At 38.1% G+C, this 13,299-nt stretch overlaps 1 protein-coding gene across 8 annotated transcripts in view; it reads right to left on the reverse strand.

Annotated features, from left to right (window-relative positions):
• Positions 1-1,749: 1,749 nt before the first annotated feature.
• LOC105481893 (FA complementation group M) overlaps positions 1,750-13,299 on the reverse strand; it is a 72,431-nt gene continuing 60,881 nt past the window's right edge. For all 8 annotated transcript variants that reach the window (XM_011741677.3, XM_011741678.3, XM_011741679.3 and 5 more), the window contains 3 exons: positions 6,295-6,670; positions 3,889-4,180; positions 1,750-2,967 (listed from right to left, as the gene is read on the reverse strand). In XM_011741677.3, coding sequence (XP_011739979.2) covers positions 2,829-2,967; positions 3,889-4,180; positions 6,295-6,670 — 807 coding nt within the window. In that variant the 3' untranslated portion in view covers positions 1,750-2,828. The remainder of the gene's footprint in view (positions 2,968-3,888; positions 4,181-6,294; positions 6,671-13,299) is intronic.

Here is a 13,299-nt window from a genome sequence, read left to right on the forward strand (position 1 = left end):
AGCAGTTGTATAATTACAGGACTCATGGAAACACTGTAAAAAGAACAGTGCAATTGGACTAAGATTATTCTTTAAACTACTATGATTATTTATGCCATAAAGACCATTGGTGGATATAGGATGGATCAAAAGAAAGGTTTATTTTGGAGTGGCCAAAAAAAAATGCTGTTGTATTACTTGAGTTGCCAATACTTGATCTAATACTATACTGCTTGGAGTTAATGGATAGTGTTTTAGGAGTTAAGAAGGTGGTTAAATCCCTTAACAAAAAGTAAAAAGGTAATTGAAATGGCATAAACTTGACTCAAATCAAGAGTCTGACCCCTACTGCCTATATATTCCCTTGTCCTATCAGAACTCCTTCAGCGCCTTCCCTATTCTAAGGTATCTCACCTGCCAGGTACCTGGTTTGTCCCATTTCTATCAGGTCATATGATGAACTAATAATAAAGTTTAAGGTAAGTAACCTCCAAAGGAGACTTAAAAGTGGAAAAGAAAAAGACCTTAAGGACTTAAATAATAAGATGGATAATCAATGGTTAATGGCTACCAATGAGAGTATAGGAGGAGGCTATTGCAAGCCTAAATATGGATAGAGCTCTCCACACAGAAAGCATAAATAAATGAAATCCTCTAGGTTATGTCTGTAACACCATGTTAATGTACGTAATTTTTTTTGTCTGATGGGTACACACACAGCTGAGTCTGAGCATGTGGTATCTCTGAGGTTGAGGGACTGCATGATTCTGGCATGCAGCTGGGACAAAGCACCACCAGATGCCCCTACCCACAGTCCCTGCTGACAATGTAGCAGCAGCATGATGCATGAAGATGTAGCACAGTGGAAGGAGAAAGGCTCCTTTCCTCCTGTCAAAGCTTAGCATTGTGCTCACTACTAAAGGAGAAATACTCAAAAAGTCCAGTTACAGAAAATTGATAACTGCACACTAGGCAATAACTTACAGTGTTTCCTCTCTCTGGTTTTGACAGAATTATTGAGCAGCAGACATAAGAAGTCAGCTGCTTTCAGACAAGTTGAGAGTTGATACTATCTCAAAGGAGCTAAGCAGAATAACTTTTTTGTCCCCTTTTATCAACACCATAGAGTGAAAGAGAATCATATCTAGTTTCTGGGTTCTGCTTCTAGATTTGCCAGCCTAAACTTGAATAAGTCACTTGTTTCTGGGCATCACTTTTATCATTTGGTAAGAAAAGGAAGAGAAGTGATTTGAATTACATGAGCTCTGAAGTCCCTGCCAGATTTAAGGTGAGGAAAGCTCTCTGCGGTGAGGCTGGTTCAAGTACCCAACAATGTAATAGGGGTAAAAATGAGGCCGAGAATAAAGGACTCACATAATTAAAGGCTGCTTTAGTACTAGACTGACTAGAAGAAAGATGTCATATATATTGCAGATACAAGCAAAGCCTTCTTTTTTTGTTTTTGTTTTTGAGATACAGTCTGACTCTGTCACCCAGGCTGGAGTGCAGTGATGCGATCTCGGCTCACTGCAAGCTCCCCCTCCCAGTTTCACGCCATTCTCCTGCCTCAGCCTCCCAAGTAGCTAGGACTACAGGTGCCCGCCACCACACCCGGCTAATTTTTTTGTATTTTTAGTAGAGACAGGGTTTCACTGTGTTAGCCTGGATGGTCTCGACCTCCTGACCTCATGATCTGCCCAGGATTACAGGCGTGAGCCACCGTGCCCGGCCCCAAGCAAAGCCTTCTTAATGTCATCACAGACAACAGAATGGATCAAAACAGTAAATGTAATGTGGTCAACATAATGGGCCTGAATTCAGTAATTTATATTAAAAAGAAACTTTCTAAGTCCAAACCAATATACCACCTTGAATATATTTCAGCAACAAAAAAGAGTAAGGTAGCTGGGAGTTTGTATTAGTCTATTCTCACACTGCTATGAAGAAATAACCCAAGACTGGGAAATTTATAAGGAAAAGATTTTAATTGACTCACAGTCCTGCATGGCTGCGGAGGCCTCAGGAAACTTACAATCATGGTGGAAGGGAAGCCAACATTTCCTTTTCCACATGGCACTAGGCGTGAGAACTGCAGAGTGAACAGAGGAAAAGCTCCTTATAAAACCATCAGATCCTCTGAAAACTATCACTAGAACAGCATGGGGGAACCGCCCCCATGATCTAATCACCTTCCAGGAGGTCCCTCCCCAACATATGGGGATTATAATTCAGATTACAAGTCAAGATGAGATTTTGGTTGGGGACACAGCCAAACCATATTAAGAGTTCATATTAACAGATTTGACAGTACTTAACTGGGACACACCTCTGGTCAGATAAACATTCAGTTAAGTTTTCTACTTTCCTAGTTACTGGGTCATTTATCTCACAACCACCCATCACCCACACCTTACCAAGTACACATATTTAGAATTGGTACACTTAAAGTATAGTATCTACACATGGGAAAAATCAACAAGTTGGCTGTAGTTAGACATATCAACTTTACTATTTATCACAACAGTACAACTTTAATCTTGGGAAACATTCCAAAGTATATCTCTAGCTTAGCTTTTACTTTCTTAAACTATCCTTAGTAACACTTTTAATAAACCTTCTTTTATTTAATAAAAAAAATTGGTTTCATAATCTAGTCAAAATGATCACCAAACATCAGATTTGTTTTTTAATAATTTATATAATCTATATAAATAAAAATATATACAATATAAAATATATTTAAGGAAATATTCTATTTACAAATAAACATAATCACAAAACAGCAATGATTACTGAAGTGCATTTAATATTGTGAGAGTTCTTTGAAAACCCCATCTTGAGCAGCCTGATTATGCATCAGATTTCAGTCTATCTTGGTTAAGATCATTTGGTAACATTTGTATGTCAAATACATAGTGAATGTATCTATAGATCTCCTCAGCCTTCTGATGAGTTACTTGTGCATACATGGAGATTTCTTGAGGTGTGCTGAAAAATAAATGAGACAAAATCATTACACTAGGACTTTTGGCTTTTATAAAATTTAATATTACCTAAAGAACACCAAACACAGTAGCCTTTAAGGAAATCATCTCAAGCATTATCCGTCCAGCTGATGTCTTGAAAATTAGTTTGGATAAAACAGCTACTTGGTTCCTTTCCTTAAAATTATCTAGAAAAACAATTCCAATATCTTCAATGAACTGAATGTTTTTGTGTTCCCCAAAATTCATATGTTGAAGCCCTAATCCCAATGTGATGGTATTTGGAAGAGGCAACTTCGAGAATTAGTTGATAAAGGTGGATATCCTCGTGCACTTATAAGAAGAGGTCAAAGAGCTAGCTAGCTCTATTTCTGCCATGTGAGGATACAATAAGAAGGCAGTAGTCTGTGACTCAGTACAAAGCTCTCTCCAGAACCCAGTCATATCTCAGACTTCCAGTATCCAGAACTGGCAGAAATAAACTTCTGTCATTTATAAATTACCCAGTTTATGGTATTTTAGCATTGCAGCATGAGCTAAGACAGTATCTGATGTAGGCCTTTAATTAAAATAAACTACATTCTAAAAGCTCCCTCTTCAAGCAATATAAATGCTCATTTTTCTTGTTACAGAACTGAACAGCCCAGAAATGTTAGATTGCAAGGTCAAATGTAACTGCTATTTATTGTCTCTCCACAGAGCTCTAAGGTTCTCAAAGGAAATCCCTACACCTATTTTTTCTTTTTTTCGATTAATGTCCCTCAGCTTCATATAGTAACTAATATATATTGGCAGGCAAAAAATGTTTACTGAATAAAATCTAACAGGCACGATGCCTCTTAAATTTTTTTAACGTTAAACTTCTATGGAATGCTTTTAAGAATCTTTTAAAAGTAATCATTTAAAAATATTACAACAGACATACCTGTTAGCCATCCTTTTCACAGATGAAAACTGGTGACACATATTTAATGCAGTTATATAACTTATATTAGGAATACTTAAATAAAACTGGAGTGCCTCACTTTTACTACTATTCACCACTGTTGGAACATGAATACCAACATTCTTTCTTTGTTCCACTAAAGACAGTTCCTTTAGCAAATCTGCAGTTTCTTCTTGGCAGGAACTGAAAAGAATTCGGATTCCAGCGCCAATTAAGGTAGTCAGCAGGCTGTCATAGCTTTTTGTTCTCCTAAACATCCTTGATGCGTCTCCTAAATATTTATATTTAGGGAAAGGCAAACTTTAGTAACTAATATCAAGTAGAATCATTAATATACTTTATTTTATTAAAATCCCAAGATCTACACCATTGGCAAACTAGTGCCACATTCTGCTAATGAGAAACCCTACAACTAATGTTTCTCAAATATCTGAGAAAGAAAATAGGGATAACTATGAGCACCTTGAGCTGGAATCAACATAGAAAGGTGAATAAGGAAGAGCTTATATTCCTACATAATTCACTCCTGAAGGCCAAGATTGTATTACTCATCTCTAATTTTTCATGCTAGCTCTGAGGAAGGGCGCATTAAGTACTGGTTTAAGTGATATAAAATTATCTTATGTATTTATTCCAAAGAATCACTCAACAATTACCCTGTACACCCATTTTAATGTCATCTTGCCAATTAGTTCCCTACCCTTTCTTGTTCATTTTCTATTCCATATTCTACTTAAATCCTTTTATTGGTATTCCCTATCATGGCCCTCGATACTTTTCTATAACCTTTGCCATGTTACTTTCCTGTCTACTCCAAATCTATTTCCTTTATCCCTGACTTTTCAAATTAAAAAGAGGCTGGGGCTGGGCACGGTGGCTCACACATATAATCCCAGCACTTTGGGAGACCGAGGCAGGCAGATCACAAGGTCGAGAGATCGAGACCATCCTGGCCAACATGGTGAAACCTCATCTCTACAAAAAATACAAAAAAAAAATTAGTTGAGCGTGGTGGCACACGTCTGTAGTCCCAGCTACTCAGGAGGCTCAGGCAGGAGATTCACCTGAACCCAAGAAGCAGAGGTTGCAGTGAGCCGAGATTGCACCACTGCACTCCAGCCTGGGTGACAGAGCGAGACTCTGCCTCAGAAAAAAAAAAAAAAAAAAAAAAAAGGCTGGGCACGGTGGCTCATGCCTGGAATCCCAGCACTTTGGAATGCCAAGGCTGGCAGATCACCTGAGGTCCAGAGTTCGAGACCAGTTTGACCAACATGGTGAAACTCCGTCTCTACTAAAAATACAAAAATTAGCTGGGCATGCTGGCACATACCTGTAATCCCAGCTACTCAGGAGGCTATGGCAAGAGAATTGCTTGAACCTGGGAGGTGGAGGTTGCAGTGAGCTGAGATCGTGCCAGTGCACTCCAGCCTGAGTGACAGACTCTGTCTCAAAAAAAAAAAGGAAAAAAAAAATTGGGTAACCAAAAGATAAAATGACTTATCTAAGGCCACATGGTTCACCAATGACAAAATGGGGATGAAAAAGCTGCCCAATTCCCACACCAATGTTTTGCATAAACTACACTATTACCAAAAGTATAAATGTTCAATTCTTCTGCAGTGGCTTTCACAACTACATGATTTTACTTAGTTCTCATAATATCACAAGATGAATAGGACAAGTGTATTATTAGTTCCTCAGAGGGAGTGACCTATCAGTGCAATGTCTCATAGAGAAACCATAGAAACGGTGTGTCTTCTGATTCCGTATCTCATGATCTTTTCACTGTTCTTGAGGGCTCGCCATACAACTGAATAATTACTGCAGAAATAACCTACCTGAAGCTCCAATCCTGCACTTCCAAATGCATCCTAGGCACCCACTTCAGTGACCCACTGAGAACTCGATCTTAACGTGTTCAAAATTGAACTTTCCTTGTCCCTCTTATCTGTTGCTTCCATTATATTCATAATTGCAATAAACAGTACCACTATTTAACTGCCCAATAACCAAGAAGTTGGTCAACTCAGTAATTCTCAACTCCTCCCACCAACTCTTGCTAATCCTGACTCCTTAAACATCTCCCGAATACTACTACTCCTTCCCATTGCTGCCTTATTTAAGGCCCTCATTCTTCGTGGGTTCCTGAAACAGTCTTATGTTTGGCAGACTTGCCTTCAATTTCCTACCCTTCAGTTCTCATAAGCTGCATTTAAATACAATAACTAATGAAAGCCATTATGGCTGCATGAAAATAAGAATGACATTCACCAGTCAGGTGTTTATATTTTAAGAGTTCCCACATCCTAATAATAGAAGAATAAACTAAGTTAACAGTCAAGTTCCTTTACAGTCTTATAAACAAAGATATTCCAAAATACAAACCTGTTTTTTCTCTGTCCTTTTCCACAATCACACATATTCTTTCAAACATACTCTGCAGGTGCTGGATCTGCTCAATGAGCTTGTTCTTATTGATACTATTTAACATCTCAGACTGAGACCTCCTTTCCACCACCATGCGGTTACTCACGATGTAATCACAGCCATTAAGAGGACAAACTTCAACTTGCAACCCATGAATTGCTCTTAGGGAAGAAATTACTTCTAATCCAGAAGTTATTTCATGACCGCCTACAAGAATACAGGTTTCTTTTCCTTCCTGTGGAAGTCTAAGAGAAGTATGTGTCCCAGCTAAATGTGGTCTTGAATTGGAAGAGGATGCCCCTGAAGCGCAAGAATCCTCCAAAGCACTACCATCCTGAAAAAGTGGAAAACACTGGTCACAATCAGGTGAAATACATAAATGTGCCATAAGTGTCTCATGTCCAAAGTTGATTCTCCGTACTGAGAACGTCCAGTTTTCTTCCTTCAATTTGACCAAAGTGACAATACATGAAGGAACACGTAAGTCACTATTCTTACACCTCAAAAAACTATAAAGCTATAATTAACAACAAAAGCTAAGAACAGTAGGATGTAAAGAAATAGGAGAAAGTCTAAAAATGAACAGGAAAGGAAATAAGTGTTAAAAAAGAAAATTATAATTTTTAGCCTAGAGAAAAAAAACAAATGAATGGAAGATGAAATAATCTTAGAGCAGATTAGAGTTCATTGTGAAGAATAAGGAAACCAGACAAGACATTTTTGAAAAATAATAGGAAGATTAAATAACCAGAAAGTATCTCCAGTTGAAAACAACTAAACCTGTTTAGTTTTAAAAAACTAACATGTTTGTAAAAAATACTTAGAAACACATAAATGGTCTGACGAGAAAGGAAGAAATACACCGAGGTCAAAAACAACATGGAAGTGAGAATTTTGGAAGTTACTTAAGCCAGAACATACCCAGCTTTCCTTTCCAAAGTAATCTGCCAAATCCTGTGAACCATGAGCTCTTTTTGCAGAGGCACAGGGCACGGGAAACAGTGCCAGATGTCCGAACCTCTATCCCCAAAAACGGTTAAACATTTTTATAAGCGCAAATAAAAAATAAATCTACTCCATAAAAAGCAGAAAGGAAAAAGTAGCTGTCAATCTTGATATCTGGTAGAGAGGGAAAAAATCTCAGAATTGGTATCGACATACCGGCCCTACAGCCCTCATGTAGGCTTGTAGCCAGAATACACAATATCTGTGTGATCCACAAAAAGCAAGTAATAAAATGTGCTCTCAAAAAAGAAATGCAAATGGCTCTTACAAGCTATATGAATGTATGAAACTGAAAGAAAAAAGATGCTTTCAACTTTGCTATGCAAAGAAAAACACAAATTTGAAACTATATGACATGCCATCTCTCACTAGGTTGACAATATTCTCTGTTAATAAAGTTCTGGAGAAATCAGAAACTCTTTTACAATGCTGGTAGTAATAATATGGTACAGGGCCAGGTGCAGTGGCTCACGCCTGTAATCCCAGCACTTTGGGTGGCTGAGGCGAGTAGATCATTTGAGGCGGGGAGTTCGAGACCAGCCTGGCCAACATGGTGAAACCCTGTCTCGACTAAAAATACAAAAATTATCTGGGCGTGGGAGGCGGAGTCTGCAGTGAGCAGAGCCACTCACTGCACTCCAGCCTGGGGCGACAGAGCGAGACTCTGCCTCAAAAAAAAAAAAAAAAAAAAAAAAGTACAAACCCTATAGAGAAGTTAGCAATATCTGGCAACATTACATATGCATTTACTTTTTACAGCAATTCCAAGAAATTAATCCCAAAGTTACACCGGCAACATTTAAGAGAATACAAACATGGCTATTTATTATAAGAACAAAAGATTAGAAACAACCCACATATGCATCAATATAGAAATGTTGAATAAATAATTACATAATCATACAATGGTATATGTAGCTACACAAAGTAATGAGGAATATATATCTGTATATTACTATTGAGTGAACCTGAGGATAGTTTTAAGTAAAAAAATCAAGACGGGATAAAGTACGTACTATATTTTACTAACCTATCTAAGGAAGATTAAAAATATAAAAGCATCTAATTATATATTTCAAACAATGTATAAACGAGCCGAAGTATATAGATATTTTTAATTATTACCTTTGTACAAGGAAGGAAACAGTGAAGGACACAAAAATAAAACTGGAATTTTTTTTTTTTGAGATGGAGTTTTGCTCCAGTCGTCCACGCTGGAGTTGTATGGTGCAGTCTCAGCTCACTGCAACCTCTGCCTACTGGGTTTAAGTCATTCTCCTGCCTCAGCCTCCCAAGTAGCTGGGATTACAGGTGCCTGCTACAACACCCGGCTAATTTCTATATTTTTAGTAGAGACAGGGTTTCAAACCATGTTGGCCCGGCTGGTCTTGAGCTCCTGACCTCAGATGATCCACCCACTTCGGCCTCCCAAAGTGCTGGGATTACAGGCGTGAGCCACCGTGCCTGGCCTGGAATTTGTTGAATATAAATTATTTTGTAGATTTCAATTTGGGACCATGAACAAAATAAATAAAAAGACATCCCATTTTCATGCACTGAAAAATTTAACATTATTAAGATGACAATACTACCCAAAACGATCTATGTATTCAATACAATCTCTTTCAAAATTCCAAAAGGATATATTGCAGAAATGGGAAAACCCATACTAAATTTCATGTATTTCAAGGGACTCTGAATATCTAAAACAATCTTAAAAAAAAAAAAAAGTTAGAAAACTCAGACTTACCAACTTCAAAACTTACTATAAAGCTACAGGAATCATGACAGTGTGGTACTGGCATAGAAAAAGACATATGCCAAAGAAATGAGAGTCTAGAAATAAACCCTCACATATATGGTCAACTGATTTTAAGCAAGATAGCCATGCATCACCACCAACAAAAGCTGGACTTTTACATCATTAACAAAAGTTAACTCAAAATGAATCAAAGGTATACACTGAAGAATTAAAACTACAAAACTCTTACAAGGAAACATAAAGGAAAATCTTCATAACTTTGGATTTGCGAAGATGCTCTCTTCCCATACTTGTCAGCAGATTGCTCTAGTTACTTGGTGTTTGCTAGACTGGTGGGAGGGAGCACTCGGAGTGTGGAATTGGTGTTTTCTATCGTCCTGGTTCAGCCATAGTCTTGGGCAGGACTTGTTTCCGTAGGTCTCGAAGGTAGGAATTTCTCAGTGATCTTACTCTCCCTCCCAGTTATTAGAGACCTCTAATTGTCTAGGCTTAAGATGTTTTCCTGCCCTTCTTCCAGTTATAGAGGATATTTTTCTTGTTTCCTTCCTGATCTGCAGTCTTCACCTAAGCTCTGAGGGTGATACAGTTTGCTGCTCTTCCCCCAGTAGCTTAAAGCTTTTTGTTCCGTAGGAGAAAGTTGGAAAGGAACAAGGTGAGGCATGGTTCCTTTTCCACAGCAATTGCTTATCTCTTCCCCAAGGACTGTACTAAGAAAAAGGGTTTTTCTTATTCTCAGTCTTTTTTGTGAATCCCTGATGAGTGTGTGAAGAGCCCATGAGTGGCTGTAAATTCCCCGTGTGTCTACAACTCCCAGGGGTTCTAAGCTTTCATGCTAGTCCATTGCCTTTTGTAATTCACTAACGTTTTAGCTGAAACTTTTTTTTAATTTTTTTTTTAGAGAGTCTCACTTTGTTGCCCAAGCTGGAGTACAGTGGCACGATCACAGCTCACTGTAGCCTCAACCTCCCGGGGTCAGGTGATCCTTCCACCTTAGCATGCTGAGTAGCTAGGACTACAGGTATGCACCAGCATGCCAGGCTAATTTTTTTGTTATTTTTGTTTCGTTTTTCTTTTTTTTGAGATGGAGTCTCGCTATGTTACACAGGCTGGAGTGCAGCACCTCTCCCTCCCAGCTTCAAGCAATTCTCCTGGCGCAGCCTCCTGAATAGCTGGGGCTACAGGCATCTGCCACCATGTCTGGCTAATTTTTTGTATTTTTAGTAGTGATGGAGTTTCACCGTGTTGGCCAGGCTGGTATCAAACTCCTGACTTCAAATGATCCCCCTGCCTCGGCCTCTCAAAGTGTGGGATTATAGGCGTAAGCCACTGCCCCCGGTCAGCTGAATTATTTTTACCACACTTTATAGTGTTCTGTGATTGCCATGAATCAGCAAGCTTTTCATTGGAGGGTCCTGTTTTTCCTTAAATATCAGCCTAATTGTTTGCCCTACAACCTTAGCTCTGTAATGGTTTCAAGAAAACATGATTTTGCTCTTTGTTATAGTAAGGATGGGAGCAATACTCCCTCTACCTTTCTACGTTGTAACTTAAGGTAGACTTTCTATATTTTAACATAATAAACTAAGATCAACATCCTAATTATTCAGAAATTATCGCTAAAATATATTTAATATTTAATTTAAAAAAAGAATAATAAATGTAATGAAGGAGGAAATGGCCACTAAAGAACTAGAAGAAAATAGTGAAAGTACTTAGTTATCTTAGAGTATGGCTTCCTAAACATGACAACAAGGTCAGGAAGTACAAAGAAAAAAAATCTAGGCTGCATAAAGAAGTTATATTTCATATAGCAAGAAACACTAAACACAAAACAAAAAAGCAAATAAAAGACAAGGAATACTGTTTGTAATATTTATGACAATGCAAATATTAGTATTTTTAATCTGTGAAGATTTTTGTCAGGGTAGTCTATTTTATGCCTTTTCAAATTTACCTCAAAAATTCTTTCCCCTCCTAATTTCAAGTAATAAGAATTATACTATATGTAATTTTATTCACTAATAGTAGAAAACTTAAAACATCTTTCCATTAAGATCTACTGATCCTTTTTCATAGTGCTCTTCAAAGTATCACTAGCCTGTATCTATTTTCTAGTTAGGACATACCAAAGTAGAAATACTGCTTAAAGTGTTAGTGATTACCAGTGCTTATTTCTCTTTTCAAAGTAAAGAGCACTGGAGTGTGGTGTGGGGGTGAATGGGCATCTCTGGTAATTTGAAGCCCAGAAGGGCAGTGTGGAGGCACCCAGCCTCTGTAGCCTCATCTCCACTGCCCAGATAGAGTTAGCCCAGGGTCAGGAGGGACTCTGTCTTGTCGAGAAAAGCCTAGGATACTGAGACAGTCGCAAATGTCACTAGTGTGAATTACAGCTGAAGAAACTACACAGAAACTACACTACTGTATCCACCTAGAACCAAGGCCAACACACCCCACCAAACTGACACCCTAAGACCCATTTATACAAATAAGTCTTTCCCTGGGAAATTACTCCATAAAACTTCATGAGGTGAATGTCCCACTAGATGTGTAGAAATCAACATAAGGACACGTCATATATGAAAAAGCAAGGACATGATACTTCCAAAGGAACACAATAAGTCTCAAATAACAGACCCCAATTACAATGAATTATACAAAAATAGTAATCTTGCCAGGCATGGTGTAGCATGTCTATAGTCCCAGGTACTAAGAAGGCTGAGGTAGGAGGATCACGTGAGTCCAGGAGTTGAAGTCAGCAGTGAGCTATGATCGCACCTGTGGATAGCCACTGTACTCCAGCCTAGGCAACACAATGAGAACTCATCTTAGGATTTTAATCTCTATACTATCGATGAGGACATTGAAACTCAAAGAAATTAAGTACTTTCTTGTTCTCCAGTCTATTATAAAGACTTAATGTAGTCAATCTTTTCCTAACAATGCCTTCAAGAAATAACTATGCCTCCCCCACAAAAAAAAAACCTGGGGACAATTTGCAACCGGAAACACAAATATGAGGACCATTGTGTGGACACTGTCAAGCATGTGGCTAAGGCAGAGTGTGATGAAACTTCTTGGGGATAAAGAGAAGTAGAAGCAGAGAGTAGAATAGTAGTTAGTACAGGTTAAGGTTGGGGTGGAGGGTGTTGGTCAAATGATACAAAATTTCAGATAGGAAGACTATAGTCAATTACAAGGTATTTTATCTTGAAAATCACTGAAAGAGTAAATTTTAAGTGTTCTCAACCAAAAAATGGTAAGTATTTGAGGTAATACATATGTTAATTAGCTTGATCTAGCCATTCCACAATGTATACATATTTCAAAACATGTCCTACTTGATAAATATATACAATTATTTGTCAATTATAAAAATTATTAATTTTTAATAAGTATTTTCAGTCTCACTCCTAGTTAGGCAAACAAATGAATCAATATATACGGCTCCTATTATTTATTTAACCCCTATTTAGCAAAATTACTGTAACTATAAACTCTTAAAAACAGGAAACAGTTTGACAGTGATTCTTCTAGAAACAGCACAACAGGGAGAAGGTAAAACTGGACTACTTAGCAGTCATTCTGGAAGGAAGTGGAAGAAAACTTTAAGGAAGGACACCAGTTGGTACTCCCAAACTCCTTTACCCAATAAAAAGAGACTGACATACCCGAAGCCTTCTGAGAAGAAGAGAAGTTAATCTGGGAACTAGTTCTAGGTCTTTTTTTTGTGTTTTGAGATGGAGTCTTGCTCTGTCACCCAAGCTGGAGTGAAATGGCACGATCTCGGCTGACTGCAACCTCTCCTTCCCAAGTTTCAGAGATTCTCCTACCTCAACCTCCCAAGTAGGTGGGACTACAGGGATGCACAACCATGCCCAGCTAATTTTTGTGTTTTTAGTAGAGATGTCATTTCACCATGTTGGCCAGGCTAGTCTTGAACTCCTGACTTCAAGTGATCCACCTGCCTCGGCCTCCCAGAGTGCTGGGATTACAGGCATAAGACACTGCACCTGGCCAAGGAACTAGCTCTGAACACGTAATTACAATTAACTTTGCCTTGCAGAAAGCCCTATTTTCCTACATCCTTTTAATAAAATTATCAAGTTTCCTTACACAGTGTTAACAAAACATTAACATATTTAAAAAATTAAAACCTTAGCATCCTGTGAATTGCCCATATAATTTTGTGTATTGTT

Source organism: Macaca nemestrina, chromosome 7, assembly GCF_043159975.1.
Source record: "Macaca nemestrina isolate mMacNem1 chromosome 7, mMacNem.hap1, whole genome shotgun sequence".
Classification (NCBI taxonomy): Eukaryota; Metazoa; Chordata; class Mammalia; order Primates; family Cercopithecidae; genus Macaca; species Macaca nemestrina.